General features: G+C 45.4%; 1 protein-coding gene across 1 annotated transcript; it reads left to right on the forward strand.

Annotated features, from left to right (window-relative positions):
• LOC126149176 (uncharacterized) lies at positions 1-24,760 on the forward strand. Its single transcript, XM_049915799.1, has 3 exons — positions 1-72; positions 13,286-13,450; positions 23,935-24,760. The coding sequence occupies exons 1-3, from the start codon at positions 24-26 to the stop codon at positions 24,288-24,290; spliced, it is 570 nt and encodes a 189-aa protein (XP_049771756.1). The 5' UTR covers positions 1-23; the 3' UTR covers positions 24,291-24,760.
• The last annotated feature ends 189 nt before the right edge of the window (positions 24,761-24,949 follow it).

A 24,949-nucleotide genomic window follows, 5' to 3' on the forward strand; every position in this document is an offset into this window, starting at 1 on the left:
TCAAGTATTTGTTTCCAGCCGCAATGATGAAGAGCTTGGTTTTCGCACTTGTGCTGGTTGCTGCAGGATTCGGTAAGAGAGACACAAACTTAGCAATGAAACTACAGTGCTGTTTTATGTGACAGGTATGTCTGATACTATCGGATGTGTAAGTTTTTGCAAAACGTAATGTTTTTTGAAGGCTGTATTGGAACTCTTCACATGAAGCAATACTTTGATACCTTACTTAGTCAATATGCACTGTCTGATGTCTGCCTCGATAGCAGACTGGCGCCGGCACGGTAGCTCAGCGAGTTCGTTCAGGGTGTTAGCTGCGTCCTGTAGTAAAAAAAAACTGAGTGAACGGATCACCGATGGGACGTCCGCCCCGAACAAATACAACGAACAATAACGAACAAAATGAGATGAGGAAAAAAAATGGTCAGCGTGACGGAATGCCATGCAAAGGGACCTGGGTTCGATTCCTGGCTGGGTTGGAGATTTCCTCCGCTTAGGGACTGGATGTTGTGTTGTCATCATCATCATCATCATCTCAACCCCATCGACGCGCAAGTCGCCGAAGTGACGTCAACTAAAAAGACTTGCACCAAGCGACTGGTCTACCCGACGAGAGGCCCTAGCCACACAACATTTAGTTTTTACTGTCTGATCGAAAGTATCCGGACATCTATTAGTTGATATTAGTACGGTGTGCGTCCGCTCTTCACTTTTGTGATGGCTAGAATCCTGGTTGGGACACTTTCAACGAGGTGTCTGAATGTTTAGAGATAAAAGCTAGTCCATTCTTACGCAAGACCCGAAACCAGAGAAGGTAGTGATGTTGGACACTAGGGTCTGGAGCAAAATCAACGTTCCAACTCATCCCAAAGATGTTATCTTGCTAGCAGGTCGAAACTCTGTGCAGGCCAGCCCATTTCAGGAATTTATTGTCAATAAACAAATTCGTCACAGATGCCGCTTTATGACAAGATGTTCTGTCACTCTGATCCAGTCATCGTCTCCGAATTTTTCCTCTGCTGTATGTAGTACACTGTCTTGTAGAATGTCTTCATATCCTTCCATTTGTCGGGGGACCACTTCCTAACCACGAAAAGCACCCCAATATCCTAACACTGTCTTCTCTGTACTCCACTGTGGCACTGCATATGATGGCATGATATCATTCACCAAACCCAAATGCTAAAATCGGAATGCCGCAGGATACAACGTGATTCATTACTCCTAATCATTCGCTTCCAGTCATCCACAGTCCAATGGTGTCGCTCTTTACATTACATGTGACTGCAGTAAAGTGTTGGGTGTGCGGAATGGTCGACCACTGTAGCCCATTAGTGTTGATTTCCTACGCACACTCGTTGATAGTACTGTGCAACTTGCCGATATGATACGATATTTACAACCACGTTTGCCGATGCTCCACGGTCCCTGTCAGTCACTAAACGAGGTCTGCTGATTTCGGTTTAGCTGAGGTCGTTCCTTCGCGTTTCCCCTTCACCATCACATCACCAGCTTTACAAGCATTGAAATGTTCCCGATGGATTTTTTTCTCAGGTGACAACAGGCGACTAGTCCACGTTCGATGTCAATCAGCACGCCTGACCGACCAGTTCCGGTGTTATTCCTTCTCTACTGACAACACAATACTCCATGCCTCTCTTAAAACTGGACCGTCCGCCTGTCGTGACATGTAGTGTTGAATTACGCTTTACATAAGGGTATCAAGATAGTTTTAATCAACTAGTGTATATCATAAATGTAAGTGTGGCTTATCCTTGCGTGTCGATGTAAACTATATGGTACGATAGCCGTCTGTTCCCCACCCGTAGTGCCGGTTTTGGTTCAGAACTGCAGTTCGAAGATTGTGGGTGTCAAAAGAGGATATTACACTATTGGAATTCTTATGGCAAGTCACTGAAACAGCTGGGAATTGTGTGCCGAAGTGACCTGCAGGCCAGAACGTTCTAGAATGTTGGAGAATGTTCCACAATGCTTAGAATCTTCCAGAAGATTCGCGAATTTTCTCGGCCGGCCGCTGTGGTAGAGCGGTTCTAGGCGCTTCAGTCCGGAATACCGCGGCTGCTACGGTCGCAGGTTCGAATTCTGCCTCGACCATGGATGTGTGTGATGTCCTTATGTTAGTTAGATTTAAGTAGTTCTAAGTCTAGGGGACTGATGACCTCAGATGTTAAGTCCCATAGTGCTTAGAGCCATTTGAACCATTTTTTTGAGAATGCTCTCGAATGTCTCAGTGATGTGAAACGAAGCTTCTTTTTTCAACTAATAGAATCATAAAATTCTGTGTAATAAGAATATATTTTGTTTATTTTTAACTATTTTTACAAGCTTTGCAGTTTGGTCATTTTAATTTTTGGAGGACTGCATCAGATATGAAACTGTAGTGTATAGAAAAGAAATTTTTACCGCAAAAGTTTTAACTGGATCGTAAATGTTTTTAAACTTGAGCTTGTTCATCAACTCGCTTGGTTTGTGAAGGAAACTATTGATTTGTTCGTTGCTGGAACCTGCAACTGCTTGTTGCAAACTCGTGGATTCAGCTGTCCTCCGCATTATGTCTTCATCTTTTCATAAAATCATAGGCCTGGTAATAGTCTTTACAGATTTCATTTTTCTTTTATTGAACCGATGCTTTATTTTCACTTACTCGGCCTGTGTGCACACTGGATTTAAGAACTCATCTTTACTCAAAGACACAAGCTGCCTATTTAAATTTTTACCATGATGGTATAACACTGTTAATTGTTCATACTCAACCTCAGCACAGAAAACTTATTATTTCCTAAAACAGATTTTATACTCTCAGTTTTGACATATAGCGTTAAATCTTTCTCCTAATGTAATGTTGGAACGCAATGTTTCTCACTCGCTCCAGAAAAATAATTTCAAGAAGCCCCTTTCTTTGTCTTCCTTCGTATTATTGTCGCGGCACTTTTGTCCCGACATCTCAAAGTTTGCCTGATAAAAAAACTTGAAAATTTAAGTTTTTGTGTTATCTGTTTTTTTTCGATACGATCCGAAATTGCTTTGTCCGATACAGCCCAAACGTAAAGCTCTGATAGCTTATCATTCTCATTGTTATTACGTGGGTTATACATTGTCACAGACTGCAGTATAATCAACAATACCAGTTATATTTAAAGATACACAAAAAATGTGATGTTACTTACTTGCAAACAAAACTCGACAAGCCCAAGTTAAGTTCGTGCTCCAAAAAACTAGACAGGAAAAGATCAATTGACACTACGAAAAGTTCTGTTGTATTGATTCAAAATCATTTGAGCGGCCTTGTTCCCCCATATCTCACAATGCAATGGTGCGACAGGTGTTGTCACTACTGCTATAGTTTATAAGTATCTCTTGTCCGATACAATCGGCTGTCCAACGCTTGCCGCCCTTTTAAGTCCTGTGTAGAACACTTCTAACCTCCACAGTAGTGCGACTGGAGGATACGTGGGAAGAGAATGCCTAAATATCCAGTTTCCTTGGAACGGAAAAGCTTCTGTCTACAAATCAAAACAGATCTATAAAAGCAGCACTTGTAAGAATCTCAGCTTTCCCTTTTCTCGCATAATATCCAGAGAACCATGGATGAAGAAAACTAGGCAGATTCCATATCCTAATTTTCCGAAAGCGTTAAACACGGTGATACAGTGCAGACTGTTAACGAAGATTCACGGATACGGAATTGGTTCCCAGATACGTAAGTGACTGAAACTCTTCTTAAGTGATCGAATCCAGTATGTTGCCCTCGACGGCGATTACTAATCAGAGACAAGGGTATCGTCAGGATTGCTCCAGGGAGGTGTGTCATGACCGCTCCTCTTCTCTACGTACGTCAGCGATGTGACGGATAGAGTGGGCAGCGATCTCTGGTTGTTTGCTGATGACGCTATGGTATAAGGGAAGATGTCATCGTTGAGTGGCTGTAGGAGGATACGAGATGACTTTGTGGCCGGCCGGTGTGGCCGTGCGGTTCTAGGTGCTTCAGTCTGGAACCGCGTGACCGCTTCGGTCGCAGGTTCGAATCCTGCGTCGGGCATGGATGTGTGTGATGTCCTTAGGTCAGTTAGGTTCAAGTAGTTCTAAGTTCTAGGGGACTGATGACCATAGATGTTAAGTCCCACAGTGCTCAGAGCCATTTGAACCATTTGAACCGAGATGACTTAGACAAATTTTTTAGTTGGCGTGATGAATGGCAGTTAGAAAAATGTGACTTACTGCAGATGAGTAGGAAAAACAAACCTATAATGTTAGAATACAATATTAGTAGTGCGCTGCTTGACACAGTCATGTCGATTATATATCTAGGCATAACACTGGAAAGCGATAGGGAACGGAACATGGATGTAAGAACCGGTAATAGAGAGGGATAATTGACGGTGTCTGTTTCTTGGAGAATTCTAGGAAAGTGTAACTCATCTGCAAAGAAGACCACGTATAGAACACTAGTGCGACTCCTTATCGGGTGCTGCTCGAGTGTTTGGGATCTCCACCAGGTCGGCCTAAAGAAAGACATCGAATTAGTTCAGAGGCGGGCTGCTAGATTTGTTACCGGTAGCTTCGAACAACACGCAAGTGTTGTGGAAATGCTTCGTGAACGCAATTAAGAATTCCTAAATGGAAGAGGACACTCTTTTCGCGAAACACTATTGAGAAAATGTAGAGAAACGGCATTTGAGACTGATTACAGAATAATTCCACTAGCATCAACGTACAAGTCGCTTAAGGACCGCGATGATAAGATAAAACAGGACTCGCACATATGCATACAGTCATTTTTGTCTTGCTACATTGGTAACGGGGAAAGAAATGACTTGTGGTGGTACAAGATACTTTCCGCCATCCCCCTTATGGTGGCATGCGCAATACAGATACCAACAGTTCTAATGCTGTACGTGAAAAGAATAAGAATGGTTTAGAATTCAATACTGGTCACCGGCAAAGTAAAAATAAGTATCGGTGACTAGGGCCTCCCGTCGGGTAGACCGTTCGCCGGGTACAAGTCTTTCAATATGACGCCACTTCGGCGACTTGCACGTCGATGGGGATGAAATGATGACGACTAAGACAACACAACGCCCAGTCCCTGAGCGGAGAAAATCTCCGACCCAGCCGGGAATCGAACCCGGGATCTTAGGATTGACACTCTGTTACGCTGACCACTCAGCTACCAGGGACGTACGGTGACAAGCTAATTTTCTCATATTTAAATTGATTTTGACTTGTGATAATACTTTCTGGTGTGAAACTCTTAGACGGAAGAGGCCTTATATCCAGGTATTAAACATTATTTATAAGACAGTCGCTACCTCGAACAATTTTTATAATTTTTATGTTTTTTCGAATACGAAGATCATAATCTTGTATTAGGAGCTATAAATTAAAAAATACACCAAAGACTACAGAAGAAACATTACAAATAGAAGAAAGGCGCACAATTTAGTTTTAGTCAGATGATGGGTACCAGAAAGGGATTAGCGGCAACTAAAATTTTGTCCAGAACTGCTATAGATACTAAATAAGCTTTTGATGCATATAGCATCATAAAATAATGTAGCCGCTCAGTTTTGTAGCCGGCCTTGTTTCAGCACATCCACTGATGATGGCGTTGTACACCATAAGTGCAGTAGCCGCATTGTGGTTAGTTTCATCGCCTGATAAACAAAGTAAGAGCCTACGGAATATCAGACCAGCTGTGTGGCTGGATTGAAGAGTTTTTAGCAAACAGAACACAGCGTGTTGTTATCAATGGAGAGACGTCTACAGACGTTAAAGTAACCTCTGGCGTGCCACAGGGGAGTGTTATGGGACCATTGCTTTTCACTATATATATAAATGACCTAGTAGATAGTGTCGGAAGTTCTATGCGGCTTTTCGGGGATGATGCTGTAGTATACAGAGAAGTTGCAGCATTAGAAAATTGCAGCGAAATGCAGGAAGATCTGCAGCGGATAGGCACTGACCCTTGACTTAGACAAATGTAATGTATTGCAGATACATAGAAAGAAGGATCCTTTATTGTATAATTGTATGATAGCGGAACAAACACTGGTAGCAGTTACTTCTGTAAAATATCTGGGAGTATGCGTACGGAACGATTTGAAGGGGAATGATCATATAAAATTAATTGTTGGTAAGGCGGGTACCAGGTTGAGATTCATTGGGAGAGTCCTTAGAAAATGTAGTCCATCAACAAAGGAGGTGGCTTACAAAACACTTGTTCGACCTATACTTGAGTATTGCTCATCAGTGTCGGATCCGTACCAGATCGGGTTGACGGAGAAGATAGAGAAGATCCAAAGAAGAGCGGCGCGTTTCATCACAGGGTTATTTGGTAACCGTGATAGCGTTACGGAGATGTTTAGCAAACTCAAGTGGCAGAATCTGCAAGAGAGGCGCTCTGCATCGCGATGTAGCTTGCTCGCCAGGTTTCGAGAGGGTGTGTTTCTGGATGAAGTATCGAATATATTGCTTCCCCCTACTTATACCTCCCGAGGAGATCACGAATGTAAAAGTAGAGAGATACGAGCGCGCACGGAGGCTTTCAGACAGTCGTTCTTCCCGCGAACCGCCGGCCAGGGTGGCCGAGCGGTTCTAGGCGCTACAGTCTAGAACCGCGCGACCGACCGAATCCTGCCTCGGGCATGGATGTGTGTGATGTCCTTAGGTTAGTTAGGTTTAATTAGTTCTAAGTTCTAGTGGACTGATGACCTCAGAAGTTAAGTCCCATAGTGCTCCGAGCCATTTGAACCATTTTTTTTCCCCCGAACCATACGCGACTGGAACAGAAAAGGGAGGTAATGACAGTGGCACGTAAAGTGCCCTCCGCCACACACCGTTGGGTGGCTTGCAGAGTATAAATGTAGATGTAGATGTAGTTAAAGCAGGAGGATTTCTGCCGTGAAAACAAGTAAAACAATTTCTTTAACCTAACAGCATACAGAAACAGCATAATATGGCCTTACGGAAACAAACACAATGTTTAGCAGTACTTCACACATTTTTAATCCATTGCCTGTTGCATCTGAAAATAACCTGGGGTGCTCCATCTGATGACCTCAGATGTTAAGTCCCATAGTGCTTAGAGACATTTGAACCATTTTTTTAAAATTGGAATTACTATTTTTTTAAGCCTGCGGCTATTTCACCTGTCTCATACATCTTGCTCACCAGGTGGAAGAGTTTTGTCGTGACTAGCTCCCCCAAGGCTATTAGTAACTCTAACGGAATGTTGCCTACTCCCGGGGCCTTGTTTCGACTTAAGTCTTTCAGTGCTTTGTCAAGTCCTTCACGTAGTATCCTATCTCCCTTCTCATCTTCATCTACGTTCTTTTCTACTTCCATAATATTCCCTCAAGTACATCTGCCTAGTATAGATCCTTACGAAATGAAAACCTGTCAATAACTTAGCAGAAATGGCTCTGAGCACTATGGGACTTAACTTCTGTGGTCATCAGTCCCCTAGAACTTAGAACTACTTAACCTAACTAACCTAAGGACATCAGTCACACACATCCATGCCCGAGGCAGGATTCGAACCTGCGACCGTAGCAGTCCCGCGGTTCCGGACTAACTTAGCAGACAAAGTGATCAGCATGGGGAGGGGGCTGGCTCTATGAGAGCTTGTGCATGGTCCAGCATGCTCCAACAGAGATAAGCATTGCAGAGAGCAAAGAACAAGAGAGAATGTTGCTATTACTCATTCATAGAGATTCGCTTGCCGATGAACTCGCAGTTTCATCAACTGATTTGCATGGGACAAGAGCAGAGCGCGAGAGAAACTGATGTTAGTTACAGTTGTTGAAGCAAGAGAACGAACACACTGGCGAGCATGACAACAGGGCAGTGAAAAAATTTAGCTTAGGACATTTGTGACAAAGATTTCAGCAATGCAGAAAGAGTTTATGACATACAATTGTGACTAATAACAGTCTCTGACCGCGACCTATCTCAGAGTACGCTAGCAAGAAGTTGCATTGCATCTCACCGCCGCTGCCTCGTGGTACAATCGCTCAGTGTGTCCTCCATCGACGAAAAGCATCTCCTACGTGTCCAGACTGCAGCTCGATCCATCTCCAGTTGGCGATCGTTCACACTACAACCACCCCGAGAGGACGCACTTTTTGAAGCACTTTCTGGCCAGTCACAGGCCAAGCTTCTGGGCGCAACAAAACTGTCCAACCAGCTCGCATCAAAAGCGCCCTCTGCAGAATTCTTCTTCGGCCAATTTCACTGACAGATTTTCTATCAAGATCACCTTCTATTGCGAACTTGCAGCAACGACTGAAAACACTCACCCACGAATTCGGCGGCGAAGATCGTTCCAAGTCAAGGACGTCAAGACAGAGATGGTTGAGGTCCTCTGACACCATTTCTCTCCTTGTTCTTCTGTCCCTCTCCTCCCTTGCTATTATCTTGTGCGTTCCAAAGGTTCACTCCTCGATTTCTTAACTCAGAGAGGGCAGAAAATTCGCCTTAGCCCACAGCCAAACTAACAGAATGGGTTTCATGCAAGAATATGAGTTTTCATAAAATAGAGGCTGCTGATTATAAAGGGAAAGTTAGAACTGTATAAAACGCATACCTCGCATATTACTTCCTATAGACATTGGTCCGAGCAGAATATGATAAAGATGTTGTTGTTGTTGTTGTTGTTGTGGTCTTCAGTCCTGAGACTGGTTTGATGCAGCTCTCCATGCCAATCTATCCTGTGCAAGCTCCTTCATCTCCCAGTACCTACTGCAACCTACATCCTTCTGAATCTGCTTAGTGTATTCATCTCTTGGTCTCCCTCTACGATTTTTACCCTCCACGCTGCCCTCCAATGCTAAATTTGTGATCCCTTGATGCCTCAGGACATGTCCTACCAACCGATCCGTTCTTCTAGTCAAGTTGTGCCACAAACTTCTCTTCTCCCCAATCCTATTCAATACCTCCTCATTAGTTACGTGATCTCCCCACCTAATCTTCAACATTCTTCTGTAGCACCACATTTCGAAAGCTTCTATTCTCTTCCTGTCCAAACTATTTATTGTCCATGTTTCACTTCCATACATGGCTACACTCCATACAAATACTTTCAGAAGCGATAAAGATGGCATATAAAAATTATAAAGTACCGTATTCAGATAACAAGATATACCCTAATGAAACATGACCAAATAAACGTACGTCGTTCAACCTTACTTAGGGCGTCACGTGGCTTCAGCGGCATCAGACGCCATTCAGTCTCCTGGAGGTGGTGTTCATAGTATTTTGGATCATAAGAGTATGCGAGATTAAGGAAAATCGTTTTTGACTTAGCTGCTATCGGAACATTGCAAGAAAGTCTTTACCTTTTACTCTACCGCTGCATCTACTACTGGGGTCTCCAGTACTTCTGTGAGGCTCAGATGCTGATTTAAGAAGTCCGTGATCAATGTTCAGCTCTTCTGTGAACATTCTCCATATCTTCTGTAAGCCAAGTTTCGAGCATCGCCTGTCTTGTGACAGCCCTCTACATGAATGAAGTAGATGCCGTAGCATACCTCGAACGAGTTGATACAGCTATAGCTGGCTTCGGTATATATGGTACTCAGATAACCTTGTTGTTTTCCTCCTACATACAGTAATAAATCTAGATTCACAGTAGGGTTCACACAGAGACAATGTAGCTGCAGGTCATTTGGCTATCAGAAAAGGACTACAGCGTCGAAATCGGTTGTAGCTGGATAAATAATCTGAAACTGTGTGTGGAACGGGGAACTAGTGTCTGAGTGGGTGTAACTCATTAACAACTTTTTAATACTTTTATTAATTACATTCAACAATTCCCGAGTGTATGCAAAGGTGAAGATGAGTAAAGCACCCAGCGCTCATGTTACCGAAATGAAGAATTAAATATCTAAAACAATAGAACCCACGGTAAAAATCATGTGCCCTGAGGATTTCTTCGTTACAATAACGGCGCACAAAACAGTATACTATGAATAATACAGCAAAAGTTAAAGAATAACACGGTAGATATGCAATGACCAAATCTTAACAGAGAAAACAATGCACTCCAAAATAAATCCCACCAAAAAACTGACACTCTAACTAATGCAATAAATTATCAAGGGAACAGAATATAAGTAAGAGAGCACACCAGTCCAAGTTACCCACCACTGAAAACATACCACAATAAATGAGAGTAGCAAACTAATGAACGTCAGCACTAAGGACAAGTCAAAAATTTGCCATACACGATAAGCGATGAAACACAGTTTCTAATGGTTTAATGCATTAAGCACTACAGCAGCCTCATTGTAGTTGCAAATGTGATCTCTTCCACAATTCAAATTGACCAAGCCAGACACATTCACCTGCAATATAAAGACTTGTACTGAACACAACTGGCATAAAACCCATAAGTGCCACAACCAAGTAGACACTGCTAATAACCAGTTGGATCCTGCTAGTATTAGGTTCCCTGTATCCATAAACCACGCAGCATCGCTCGTCCAGGCCGGAATATACGAGGTGTATGAGAAAAGTAACGAGACAGCCAGCACCGCGAGCGATCTGGCAACGCTGTGTTGTTCTGCTTGTGTAGTCCGGTGTGTCCATCCCTTCCAGATGCTCAGTCCAAGTTTCAGCTTCGTACAAACACCGGGTGATTTCTCATGGCCCCATCAGTGGTGTCTTTGTTGTGTGTTACGAAAATGGGACAGCGGTAGTTAGAGCAACATTATCCACTGAAGTTTTGTGTTAAAATCCACGACTTACCTTGGAAAAGTTGAAAAAGGCCTATGGGGACATCTCTTGTCAAGAACAGAAATCTTTCGTCGGCACAAATCATTTTGGAAGGCCGAGAACACGTTGAAGATGAATTGAGGGAGACATTCAGCTTTAAAAAACTGACGAAAATGTCGAACGTCTGAGTGCTCTCGTGGGATCAGACCGATATTTAACAATACGAATGGAGGGAGAACTGTTCAACTTATACACTTTCACCGTACGTCAAATTTTGACCTAAGTTTTGCACATACGAAAGGTCAAAATGGCACCGAGAAACCTCACAACTGAGCAGAAGCACAATCGAAGAAAGTGTGCGTTGATCTTCTTCAGAGCATTGCCAATGACCACGAATGGTTCAGTTGTGTGACAAGTGACGAATCCCGAATTTTTTAGGTAAAACAGCAAAGAGAGCAATGGCACACTGAGACGTCTCCCCGGCCGAAAAAGTTCGAATGAGTAAATCAAAGATGAAAACAATGCTAATTTACTTTTTTGACAATAGAGGTATCGTGCATGAAGAATTTGTTCCTCTAGGACAAACTGTCAACCAGTTGTTTTACAAAGATGTCCTTGAAACGTTCAAGAAAAGGGTGAATCGAGTGAGACTGGATATTAGAGACAACTGGATGCTGCAGCATGACAACACCCCAAATTACACGGTCACATCCATCACGGAGTTTTTGACCTAGAAAAAGTATTTCCGTTGTTTCACAGCCCCTTATTCACCTTGTCTGAGTCCTTGTGACTTTTTCCTTTTCCTGAAATCGAAAAAGTCTTGAAAGGGCCTCATAGCATTTGACCGAAATATCAAAGGCCCTACCAGTTGGAGCAATTCAGGGCCACTGTCACCGACCAGTAAACAAGACTGGATGGTGCGCCATGCATGACCTAGTGCCATAACTTGAGGTGACCAAAGTCATGAGTTAGCAATATGTACATACACAGAGGGTGTTAGTGTCATGTAAGCAAGGTAAAAAGCGGAGAGCATCGGCAGAGGTATCATTATTACTCAGGTGATTCATGTGAAAAGGTTTCCGAAATGACTATGGTCGCTCGATAGGAGGTAAGAGACTCTGAACGTGAATGATAGTTGGAGTTAGAAGCACGAGACATTCCACTCCAGAAATTGTTAGGGAAATCAATATTCCGAGCTCCATAGTGTCAAGACAGTGCCGAGAATGCCAGATTTTAGGCATTACCGCTCACCACGGACAAAGTAGTGGCTGACGGGTTTCATGGCTGACGGCCTTCACTTAACGACCGAGAGCAGCGGCGTTTACGCAGAGCTGTCACTGCTGACGGACAAGCAACACTGCGTGAAATAACTGCAGAAATCGATGTGGGGTGTGCGAGGAATGTATCCGTTTGGGCAGTGTGGCGAAACTGGGCATTAATGGACTGTAACGGCAGACGACCGATTCAAGTGCCTTTACTAACAGCAGGAAATCGCCTGCAGCAGCTCTCCTGGGGTTGTGACCATATCAATCGAGCCCCAGACGACTGAAAAATCACAGTCTGTTCAGACGAGTCCCGATTTCAGTTCGTAAGAGCTGACGATAGAGTTCGAGTGCGGTGAAGACTCCACGAAGCCATGAACCCAAGTTGTCAATAAGACGGTGGCTCCATAATGGTGTGGACTCTGTTTACAGGGAATGGCTTGGGACCTCTGGACCAACCGAACCGATCATAGACCGCCTGCAGCCATTCATGGACTTCATATTCGCAAACAAAGATGGAATTTTTACGGATAACAATGCGCCATGTCACCAGGCCAAAACAGTTCGCAATTGGTTTGAAGAACATTCAGGATAATTCGAGCAAATGATTTGGCCGCCCAGATCACCCGACATGAATCCCATCAAATGTTTGTGGGACTTAATCGAGAGGTCAGTTCGTGCAAAAAATCCTACACCGGCAATACTTGCGCAATTATGGACGGCCCTAGAAGCAGCAGGGCTCAATATTTCTGCAGAAGACTTGCAGCGGCTTGTTGAATCCATGCCAAGTCGTGTTGATGCACTACGCCGGGTGAAAGGTGGTCCGACACGAAGTTAGAACGTATCTCAAGACTTTTGTCACCTTAGTGCATGTGAAGTCTTGTCTGCTGTTTGTCCACGCTCCAGTGCTGGCCCCAAACTGGTTTCATTCAGCTACGACTGAACACCCATTTCAACCAAAGCCACTCCTAGCCTAGGCGTGGCGTGTTCGACAATCTCAGGAGCTGTTTTACCCTCTCCAGTGACAAGAATGCATGATCAGCGCTGGCGCCAACAGACAAGTGGGACGCGAATTCACGACATCGAAATAAATCAACGTCAAAGCACTTTGCATGGATACCGACAGATGTGTGAGATTTTAAGGGAATCCATGAAGGGCGATAGAGTAATGTAATGATTGATTGCAGAAGAAATACCAGTTTACATACCTTCTGCAATTTTTAAAGTTATGTTTACAGTGTCCACTTTTGACCTTCTCGACAGATGTGACTATTAAGCTCTTGTTATTACAGTGACGCCGTATCCGCGCTATGAGGAGGTGGTGCGCAGCCCCAAGGACTTCGACCTGCTCTACAGCTCGACGTCAGGACCTCACAACGAGACTTGGTACTTTGCCTCCGTAGTCAACCTAACGTCCATCATCATCCCGTCGCAGATCTTCAACTTCTGGAGTTCAGGTAGGGACAGAGTTAATGGCTTCAAGGTATCTGAGAATTATTCAGTCGTCATGGAATCTGTGGCACATCGATTAAGTGCCAGGCTAGAGTTCCAAAGGTTCGGGGCTCGATCCCTGGCTAGTCCCACAATCTTTGCCACTCACATATAGAGTCTGGGAAGAATGATTGCTTAAACACCTCTACACACAGTGTAATTAGTCTAAGTTCCCTTTGGGAGCGAAACATACATAACTGTAGTATAGTTCTATATCCATCACTTTAAGTTGGTTCTTGAACGTTTGCAAGTAAGATTTCGCAGGATAATTTATGTTTATATTCAAGTGTTTGGCAGTGTACATTTTTAGCATCTCCGTGATGCTCTCCCGTGGGTCAAAAAACAATGACTGTATGTGCTTCTGTTCTTCACACACGTGCAATACACTATGTAATCAAAAGCATCCGGCAACTGGCTGAAAATGACTTACAAGTTCGTGGCACCCTCCGTCGCTAATGCTGGAATTTAGTATGGTGTCAGCCCACTCTTAGCCTTGATGACAGCTTCCACTCTCGCAGGCAAATGTTCAATCAGGTGTTGGGAGGTTTCTTGGGGAATGGCAGCCCATTTTTCACGGAGTGCTGCACAATAGAGAGGTATCGCTGTCGGTAGGTGAGGCCTGGCACAAAGTCGGCGTTTCAAAACATCCCAAAGGTGTTCTTTAGGATTCAGGTCAGGACTCTGTGCAGGCCAGTCCATTACAGGGATATTATTGCCGTGTAACCACTCCGCCGCAGGCCGTGCATTATGAACAGGTACTCGATCGTATTAAAAGATGCAATCGCCATCCCCGTATTGCTGTTCAACAATGGGAAGCAAGAAAGTGCTTAAAACATCAATGTAGGCCTGTACTGTGATAGTGCCACGCAAAACAACAATAAAAAACACAACCACACCATAACACCACCGCCACCGAATTTTTCCGTTGGCACTACATACATTGGCAGATGACGTTCACCGAGCATTCGCCATACCCACACCTTGCCATCAAATCGCCACATTGTGTACCGTGATTCGTCACTCCACACAACGTTTTTCCCCTGTTCAATCGTCCAATGTTACGCTCCTTACACAAAGCGAGGCGCCGTTTGGCATTTACCGGCGTGATGTGTGGCTTATGAGCAGCCGCTCGACCATTAAATTCAAGTTTTCTCTCCTCCTGTCTAATTGTCACAGCACTTACAGTGGATCCTGATGCAGTTTGGAATTCCTGTGTGATGGTCTGGATAGATGTCTGCCTATTACACATTACGGCCCTCTCCAACTGTCGGCGGTCTCTGTCAGTCAACAGACGAGGTCGGCCTGTACGTTTCCGCTTCACTATCACATCGGAAATAGTGGTCCTAGGAATGTTTAGGAGAGTGGAAATCTCGGGTACAGACGTATGACCCAAGTGACACCCAATCACCTGGCCACGTTCGAATTCAGTGAGTGCCGCGGAGCGCCCCATTCTGCTCTCTCACGATCTCTAATGACTACTGAGGTCGTTGGTATGGAGTACTTGGCACTAGGTGGCAGCACAATGCACCTAACATGAAAAATATATGTTTTTTGGGGGTGTCCGGATACTTTTGATCAAATAGTGTATCTCATGTTAGTCCTATTTGGTACGGATCCTACACACTTGAGTAACAGTGCAGGATGGGCTCGCATTTGCGTGCTGCTAGCAAACTCTTTTGTAGACCGACTGCATTTCCCTAGTATTCTATCAATGAACCTAAGTCTGCCACCTGCTTTGTCTATGACTGACACTATGCGATCATCCTGTTGCATATCCCTACAAAATACAAGTAAATTCTACACCATAAAGAACTGTATCCCACAGTGGTCGGCTCTAGCCTCGCTTTTATTTAACTTGTACGTCAGCGACATAGTCATCACTGATTCTTTAGTTTTCGGTTCGGTGACTATCTAGCGATAGCGACTCAAAATAACACATTAGAAGAAGGTGAACAAACATTTACTCACGATCTAATAAAGATCGACCATTTATACAAAAAATGGATACTTTGCCCGCACCCTACTAAAAACGAATTCCTAACAGAATGGCAAACAGAGAATTGAATGTAATGTTCCGGAACAAAAAAATTATAGCCTAGTCGATACCATAAATACTTGGATGTGACACTCGAGAGATCCCTGACATTTAGGAAACACCTAGAACTAACAGGACGGAAGCTAAAAATGTAGAAATAACGTATTAATAGAACTGGTTGGTGCTAGCTGCTATCTAGGAATCTAATGCAAACAACTTAAGAATTTCAGCATAAGCACTTATGCATCCCACCGCCAAATACTGATCTTCTGTTTGGAGTAGAAGTTGCCATGCCAACAAAATAGATATCAATCTAAATGACACCATGAGGATAATGACAGGAACTCTTAAATCCACACCAATAATCTGGCTGGCAGTAACCGTCAATACTGCCTCATGAAGTCTCCGACGACAACAGGCACTAACAAATGAACTGATAAAACAGAAAAGCCCCAGAGACTTACCAGTTCATGAAACGCTGAACAACTTACCACGCCCCGACTGAAATCTAGAGGGTGAAGCTGGGTAAACAATGGCTAACTCGCCGCATAATGCTATGATCTGAAAACTGATTGGAAAAAATGAGTAGACGTCTTTCCATAGACATAAGAAGCTAGGTAAAATAGATCCGACATCCAACGTCCGGGAGCGAACCAACCAAGAAAAATGTGGAGTTCCTTCAACCGCAACAGAACTTGTCACGCCGTGACCAAAGCAATGCTGCACAAACAGGGGTTTACTGATGACGAGTAAAGAGACTGCGGAAAGTCGGAACAGACACGGTAGCACATTTTGCTCGGCTGACCGAGAAGAAAATTCATGTGTACCTGGAAAGATCTCGTGGACGCCACACCTGCAGCAGTTAACCGGTTGGAGGTTTAGAATATCCATCTACACTCCTGGAAATGGAAAAAAAGAACACATTGACACCGGTGTGTCAGACCCACCATACTTGCTCCGGACACTGCGAGAGGGCTGTACAAGCAATGATCACACGCACGGCACAGCGGACACACCAGGAACCGCGGTGTTGGCCGTCGAATGGCGCTAGCTGCGCAGCATTTGTGCACCGCCGCCGTCAGTGTCAGCCAGTTTGCCGTGGCATACGGAGCTCCATCGCAGTCTTTAACACTGGTAGCATGCCGCGACAGCGTGGACGTGAACCGTATGTGCAGTTGACGGACTTTGAGCGAGGGCGTATGGTGGGCATGCGGGAGGCCGGGTGGACGTACCGCCGAATTGCTCAACACGTGGGCCGTGAGGTCTCCACAGTACATCGATGTTGTCGCCAGTGGTCGGCGGAAGGTGCACGTGCCCGTCGACCTGGGACCGGACCGCAGCGACGCACGGATGCACGCCAAGACCGTAGGATCCTACGCAGTGCCGTAGGGGACCGCACCGCCACTTCCCAGCAAATTAGGGACACTCTTGCTCCTGGGGTATCGGCGAGGACCATTCGCAACCGTCTCCATGAAGCTGGGCTACGGTCCCGCACACCGTTAGGCCGTCTTCCGCTCACGCCCCAACATCGTGCAGCCCGCCTCCAGTGGTGTCGCGACAGGCGTGAATGGAGGGACGAATGGAGACGTGTCGTCTTCAGCGATGAGAGTCGCTTCTGCCTTGGTGCCAATGATGGTCGTATGCGTGATTGGCGCCGTGCAGGTGAGCGCCACAATCAGGACTGCATACGACCGAGGCACACAGGGCCAACACCCGGCATCATGGTGTGGGGAGCGATCTCCTACACTGGCCGTACACCACTGGTGATCGTCGAGGGGACACTGAATAGTGCACGGTACATCCAAACCGTCATCGAACCAATCGTTCTACCATTCCTAGACCGGCAAGGGAACTTGCTGTTCCAACAGGACAATGCACGTCCGCATGTATCCCGTGCCACCCAACGTGCTCTAGAAGGTGTAAGTCAACTACCCTGGCCAGCAAGATCTCCGGATCTGTCCCCCATTGAGCATGTTTGGGACTGGATGAAGCGTCGTCTCACGCGGTCTGCACGTCCAGCACGAACGCTGGTCCAACTGAGGCGCCAGGTGGAAATGGCATGGCAAGCCGTTCCACAGGACTACATCCAGCATCTCTACGATCGTCTCCATGGGAGAATAGCAGCCTGCATTGCTGCGAAAGGTGGATATACACTGTACTAGTGCCGACATTGTGCATGCTCTGTTGCCTAAGTCTATGTGCCTGTGGTTCTGTCAGTGTGATCATGTGATGTATCTGACCCCAGGAATGTGTCAATAAAGTTTCCCCTTCCTGGGACAATGAATTCACGGTGTTCTTATTTCAATTTCCAGGAGTGTATGATGGAAAATGCATATCTGATCTTCTTTTAGTTATTAACGCTTCTCCAGCTTTCAATATTAGAAATACACACATATTTATATACAAATGCCTCTTCTTGTATTGATTCATATCATTTTATCTTATATCAACTAAATTGTATGTACTTAAAAAGTATAGTTCTGTGAGACATATGGTGAATGAAATAAATAAATCCCTACAAAATGTTACGCCCATGTTCAAGGCATGCTAAAAAGTACTCAGAATTATTATGAGAAAACTCTTACAGCTATTTAAATGAAACAAACGTTAATAATTCTATGTTTACACGCAAGTTTTCGAAGTGGCGTCCAATTGGGAGACTTGTACCAGGCCGTGGAGCAAAACGAAATTATTTATTATTCTTCATGTTTATTTCTGCCGCGATAGGGCTCCGAACTACAGCGTGCAACGTGGCAGTCTGTAATATAACTACGTCGGTGCGTGAGAAACAGCGTGCTGTAATCCAGTTTCGAATTCGAAGATTTCGTCCACACATGGAGCACCTTCTCCTTCTGTATGACAATGCCATACCAGACACGAGCGCTGCGACACTGCAACTATATCACACCACTGGTCCATTGTCATCCATCATCCTCCACAGAGGTCTCACTTGGCCCCATCCGATTTTCATCTGTTTGCAGAACTTTTAGAAAACCTTCAAAGACGTCACTTTGATAAAGATGAAGCAGTGCAAACAGAGGTGAGGTTGTTGCTCCGTCAACAAAGTAAAACATTCTACAATGAGGGTATCAACAAACTGGTCTCTCAATGTAAGAAATGTGTTTGTCGCCAGGGTGAAACAAATAGACCTTTATGTAGACGTGAAGAATAAAGATGTAGAATGTTAATAATGTTCGTTTTATTTTAAAAACTTTAAGGGTTTTCACATAAGTGGACCCCTTACTTTTTAGCACGATCTGGTAGACTGAGCTATAATTTGCACAATCTGTCTTCCTGCCTATCTGTCTGTCTATCTGTCTGTCTGTCTCTCTCTCTCTCTCTCTCTCTCTCTCTCTCTCTCTGTCTCTTGGTATTGATGTCGGTATCTTCCTTCCTTCATTTTATTTTACTGCACGGACTTCCTTCATGACAAGGTCACTGATAAACTGATTTTGTCAATGAGGAACATCACATATTTGTGTCTACATAACCACATATACTGAAGAAAACTGCTAGTATGTGTTACTGAGGAGTCGTCGCAGATAATTTGGCTTGTGAGATCAGACATCTTTCAAACAACTAGAATGAATGTTGTAAGGGCACTGATGGACATGTTGCGTGACATAAATTCAAAATTTCATCATCAATATACACTAATGAGCTAAAACAGTATGACCACCTACTTAATAGCTTGTTTGCTCGTCTTTGGAACGAAACACATAACTAATTCTGCGTATCACGGATCCGACAGTTTGTTGGTAGGCTTGTGGAGGTACGTGGCATTAGATGTCTACGCGCAGGCCATGTAATTCGCATAAATAACGGGCCGCTGATTTGCGTACGCGGTGATGGCGCCCGATGGAATCCAGATGGATTTACATCAGGCAAATTTGGTCGCCGAGACACAAACATGAGTTCACTATGATGCTCCTCAAACCACTATAGCACAATTCTAGCTCTGAGACGCGGACGGTTATACTGCTGGAAGATCATATCACTTGTCGGCAAAGACATCAAGCATAAGGACGGGCCGGCCGGAGTGGCCTTGCGGTTCTAGGCGCTACAGTCTGGAACCGCGAGACCGCTACGGTCGCAGGTTCGAATCCTGCCTCGGGCATGGATGTGTGTGATGTCCTTAGGTTGGTTAGGTTTAAGTACACTCCTGGAAATGGAAAAAAGAACACATTGACACCGGTGTGTCAGACCCACCATACTTGCTCCGGACACTGCGAGAGGGCTGTACAAGCAATGATCACACGCACGGCACAGCGGACACACCAGGAACCGCGGTGTTGGCGGTCGAATGGCGCTAGCTGCGCAGCATTTGAGCACCGCCGCCGTCAGTGTCAGCCAGTTTGCCGTGGCATACGGAGCTCCATCGCAGTCTTTAACACTGGTAGCATGCCGCGACAGCGTGGACGTGAACCGTATGTGCAGTTGACGGACTTTGAGCGAGGGCGTATAGTGGGCATGCGGGAGGCCGGGTGGACGTACCGCCGAATTGCTCAACACCTGGGCCGTGAGGTCTCCACAGTACATCGATGTTGTCGCCAGTGGTCGGCGGAAGGTGCACGTGCCCGTCGACCTGGGACCGGACCGCAGCGACGCACGGATGCACGCCAAGACCGTAGGATCCTACGCAGTGCCGTAGGGGACCGCACCGCCACTTCCCAGCAAATTAGGGACACTGTTGCTCCTGGGGTATCGGCGAGGACCATTCGCAACCGTCTCCATGAAGCTGGGCTACGGTCCCGCACACCGTTAGGCCGTCTTCCGCTCACGCCCCAACATCGTGCAGCCCGCCTCCAGTGGTGTCGCGACAGGCGTGAATGGAGGGACGAATGGAGACGTGTCGTCTTCAGCGATGAGAGTCGCTTCTGCCTTGGTGCCAATGATGGTCGTATGCGTGTTTGGCGCCGTGCAGGTGAGCGCCACAATCAGGACTGCATACGACCGAGGCACACAGGGCCAACACCCGGCATCATGGTGTGGGGAGCGATCTCCTACACTGGCCGTACACCACTGGTGATCGTCGAGGGGACACTGAACAGTGCACGGTACATCCAAACCGTCATCGAACCCATCGTTCTACCATTCCTAGACCGGCAAGGGAACTTGCTGTTCCAACAGGACACTGCACGTCCGCATGTATCCCGTGCCACCCAACGTGCTCTAGAAGGTGTAAGTCAACTACCCTGGCCAGCAAGATCTCCGGATCTGTCCCCCATTGAGCATGTTTGGGACTGAATGAAGCGTCGTCTCACGCGGTCTGCACGTCCAGCACGAACGCTGGTCCAACTGAGGCGCCAGGTGGAAATGGCATGGCAAGCCGTTCCACAGGACTACATCCAGCATCTCTACGATCGTCTCCATGGGAGAATAGCAGCCTGCATTGCTGCGAAAGGTGGATATACACTGTACTAGTGCCGACATTGTGCATGCTCTGTTGCCTGTGTCTATGTGCCTGTGGTTCTGTCAGTGTGATCATGTGATGTATCTGACCCCAGGAATGTGTCAATAAAGTTTCCCCTTCCTGGGACAATGAATTCACGGTGTTCTTATTTCAATTTCCAGGAGTGTAGTTCTAAGTTCTAGGGGACTGATGTCCTCAGCAGTTAAGTCCCATATTGCTCAGAGCCATTTGAACCAGCGTGCTTTCGATTACTACCGAAAGTCCCATGCAAGTGCAGGAGAAGTCTCCCGTAGCGTAGTACGGCTCCCACCAGCCTGCGTCCGTGGCACGCTGCACGTTCAGAGCCGCCGTTTACCTCAATGACGGCGTCTGTGGAGAGGACCATCGACCTAGTGTAGCAAAAATGTGATTCACCCGAAGAGCCGACACGTTTCCATTGATCGACGGTCGAATCCGATGGTTCCGTGCCCACTGCAATCGTAACTGACAATGTCATTGGGTCAACATGTCAACACGTAGGGGTGGTCTTCTGCGCAGCTCCGTGTTCAACAATCTACGATGAACAGTGTGCTCTGAAACACTTGTGCGTGCACCAGCATTGTGCTCTTTCGGCAGAGATGCCACAGATCACCACCTATCCTACGTAACAGAGCAGACAAGCCTCCGAACCCCATGTTCTGTGAAGAGTCGTGGAGGTCCAACCATTTAGCGCCTAGTAGCAGTCTCACTATCCTTCTACATCTACATCTACATCTACACCTACGTGATTACTCTGCTAATCACAATCAAGTACCTAGCAGAGGGTTCAATGACCTCCTTCAAGCTGTCTCTCTACCGTTCCATTCTCGAACAGCGCGCCGGAAAAACGAGCACTTCACTTTTGCTGTGCGGGCCCTGATTTTTCTTATTTTATCATGATGATCATTTCTGTCTATGTAGGTGGGTGGCAACAGCATGTTTTCGCAATCGGAGGAGAAAACTGTTGATTGAAATTTCATGTCCGCAGCTCGTGGTCGTGCGGTAGCGTTCTCGCTTCCCACGCCGGAGTTCCCGGGTTCGATTCCCGGCGGGGTCAGGAATTTTCTCTGCCTCGTGATGACTGGGTGTTGTGTGCTGTACTTAGGTTAGTTAGGTTTAAGTAGTTCTAAGATCTAGGTGACTCATGACCATAGATGTTAAGTCCCATAGTGCTCAGAGCCATTTGAAACATTTTTGAAATTTCATGAGAAGATCCCGTTGCAACGAAAAACGCCCATGTTTTACTGATTGCCCCTCCAATTCACGTATAACTTCCGAGGCACTATCTCCCCTATTTCGCGATAATACAAAACGAGCTACCCTTCTTTGAACTTTTTCGATGTCAACCGTGAGTCCCACCTGATGCGGATCCCACACCGCATAGCAATACTCCAGAATAGGGCAGACAAGCATGGTGTAAGTAGTCTCTTTAGTACATCTGTTGCACCTTCTAAGTGTTCTGCCAATGAATCGCAGTCTTTGGTTTGCTCTACCCACAACATTATCTACGTGATCATTCCAATTTAGGTTATTTGTAATTGTAATTCCTAAGTATTTAGTTGAATTTACAGCCTTCAGATTTGTGTGACTTATCGTGTAATCAAAATTTAGCGGATTTCTTTTAGTACTCATGTGAATAACTTCACACTTTACTTTATTCACGGTCAATCGCCACTTTTCGCAAAATACAGATATCTTATCTAATTCATCTTGCAATTCGTTTTGGGCATCTGATGACTTTACAAGACAGTAAATGTCAGCATCATCTGCAAATCTGCAATAATCTAAGAAGGCTAATCAGATTGTCTCCTATGTCGTTAATATAGATAAGGAACAATAGAGGGCCTCTAACACTTTCTTGGGGAACCCGGATATTACTTCTGTTTTACCCACGAATCCAGTCGCACAAATGAGGCGATATTCCATAGTCACGCAGTTACGTTAGAAGACGCTTGTGAGGAACGGTGTCGACAGCCTTCTGGAAATCTAAAAATATGGAATCATCTTGACTTCCCTTGTCGATAGGACTCATTTCTTCATTGGTATAAAGAGCTAGTTGTGTTTCATAAGAACGATATTTCTGAACCCGTGCTGGCTATGTGTTAATAAATCGTTTTCTTCGAGATACTTCATAATGTTCGAACACAGTATATGTTCCAAAACCTTATTACAAATCGACGTTGGTGATATGGGCCTGTAATTGAGCTGATTACTCCTATTTCCCTTTTTGGGTGTTGGTGTGACTTGAGCAATTTTCTAGTCTTTAGGTACGGATATTTCCGTAGAAGCTCACGTCAATACCACGTTAACATTCGACCAGGTTCGCCGAGCATACTCGTTCACAGGCTTTGCGTAGTAATAATCTGTCCTTTGACAAAGTCGCTTATCTCAGTGCGTTCAGTGCGTTTCCATACATGCAGCACATTCTTCGCTAGGGTGATCCTGCATCCGTCTCTCGTGCGCTTACATAATTTTCATAGCGCATTACTTGTCCGCAACGTCACCAGGCGGCATCCAACCTCATGGTGGGCAATGGTCATAATGTTTTGACATTAGTGCAGATGTTAAAAGCCACCCTTCTCTCTCCCTGTGACCGAGCGAGGTGGCGCAGTGGTTAGCACATTGGACTCGCATTCGGGAGGACGAGGGTTCAATCCCGTCTCCGGCCATCCTGATTTAGGTTTTCCGTGATTTTCCTAAATCGTTTCAGGCAAATGCCGGGATGGTTCCTTTGAAAGGGCCGATTTCCTTCCCAATCCTTCCCTAACCCGAGCTTGCACTCCGTCTCTAATGACCTCGTTGTCGACGGGACGTTAAACACTAACCACCACCACCACCTCTCTCGCCCTGTGTGTTTTTTTTCAGTTACAGATGAGGATCTTGTAATCACATTGTCAGGACATACAATTAAATAAAATTGTTTGAAACTGATCCAGATACACAGCATCTCCGGATCACAGCTTCTTTGTTGGTTCTTTTAACAGGTCCATGGACGAGTGGATCGTACAAAGAGGAGGTTGACATTTACGTGTACGAGACGGTACTCGCGAGCGGTTCCGGGTCGCAGACTTACTTGTTGGCGTCTGGCTCCTTCAACGGCACCGCCAGGTTCGGCCAGGAACTGGACATCCCGCTCAGGAACGCTACGCTCAACGGCGCGCCCCCAGTCGGGCAGTACTTCAACGCCTACAGGGGCTACAAGTACACGGTCAACATCGTCTTCAAGAAGACCGGCATCTACCCGTGGTATACGGCGAGGACTCTGTCCACCTACTCCGTGGTCTCGAGCATGACAAATGGAGTTGGAATTGCCATCGGACTGTCGTACACTCTTGTCTGAGAGGTTGTGCCAAATCAACGCATCGCTTTGGTTAACTATGAGACTCTACTGCCGTAGAGGCTTGCAGACTGGGGCGTTATTCACTACTCCTGCTGCTATTGTGGTTCGTGCTACAAACAATTTGTACAGCCAACTCACTGCTCACAGAAAGCGGCCGAAAAAAACTTTCTAAGTCTGCATCTTAGCTTCAGTTTACTATCAAAAATATCAATGAATTGAAGCTGAGAAGCACACACGGACAGCAAACATTTTTCAGCCGCATTCCAGTAGCACTGAGTCAGCTGGCCGCATCGTTTGAAGCAAGAAGTCATTTTCATTTTGTATCTGAACCAAAGATGTTAGGTTCCGTTACCAGTTGTATTATGTATTTTAGTAACATTTTATTTCTCAGATTTCTCGTTTTATGATATAAAAGTCTTAACAACAGCAAGTTTCGCTGAAATGAAAAATAAACACACAAGCAGTTACAATGTGGTGAATGTGCTAGCATAGATATTTCACTAAATTTGTTCAATGCATCCTAAAAAAAAACAACCAGGCAAGCTTGGTGCCATATGCTGTATACCCTCGTCACAAAAATTTGGCTCTTGTATATATAAACAGAGCACGACAAATTTATGCATAATGGGTCAGACTGTAAGCCTTGTCATATAATGAAA

Source organism: Schistocerca cancellata, chromosome 2, assembly GCF_023864275.1.
Source record: "Schistocerca cancellata isolate TAMUIC-IGC-003103 chromosome 2, iqSchCanc2.1, whole genome shotgun sequence".
Taxonomy (NCBI): Eukaryota; Metazoa; Arthropoda; class Insecta; order Orthoptera; family Acrididae; genus Schistocerca; species Schistocerca cancellata.

Coding starts and splice junctions, on each gene's coding strand:
- LOC126149176 (XM_049915799.1), top strand. CDS start 24: ATGATGAAGAGCTTGGTTTTCGCACTTGTGCTGGTTGCTGCAGGATTC. Junction 73..13,285: donor GCTGGTTGCTGCAGGATTCG/GTAAGAGAGACA, acceptor TTGTTATTACAG/TGACGCCGTATCCGCGCTAT. Junction 13,451..23,934: donor CTTCAACTTCTGGAGTTCAG/GTAGGGACAGAG, acceptor TTCTTTTAACAG/GTCCATGGACGAGTGGATCG.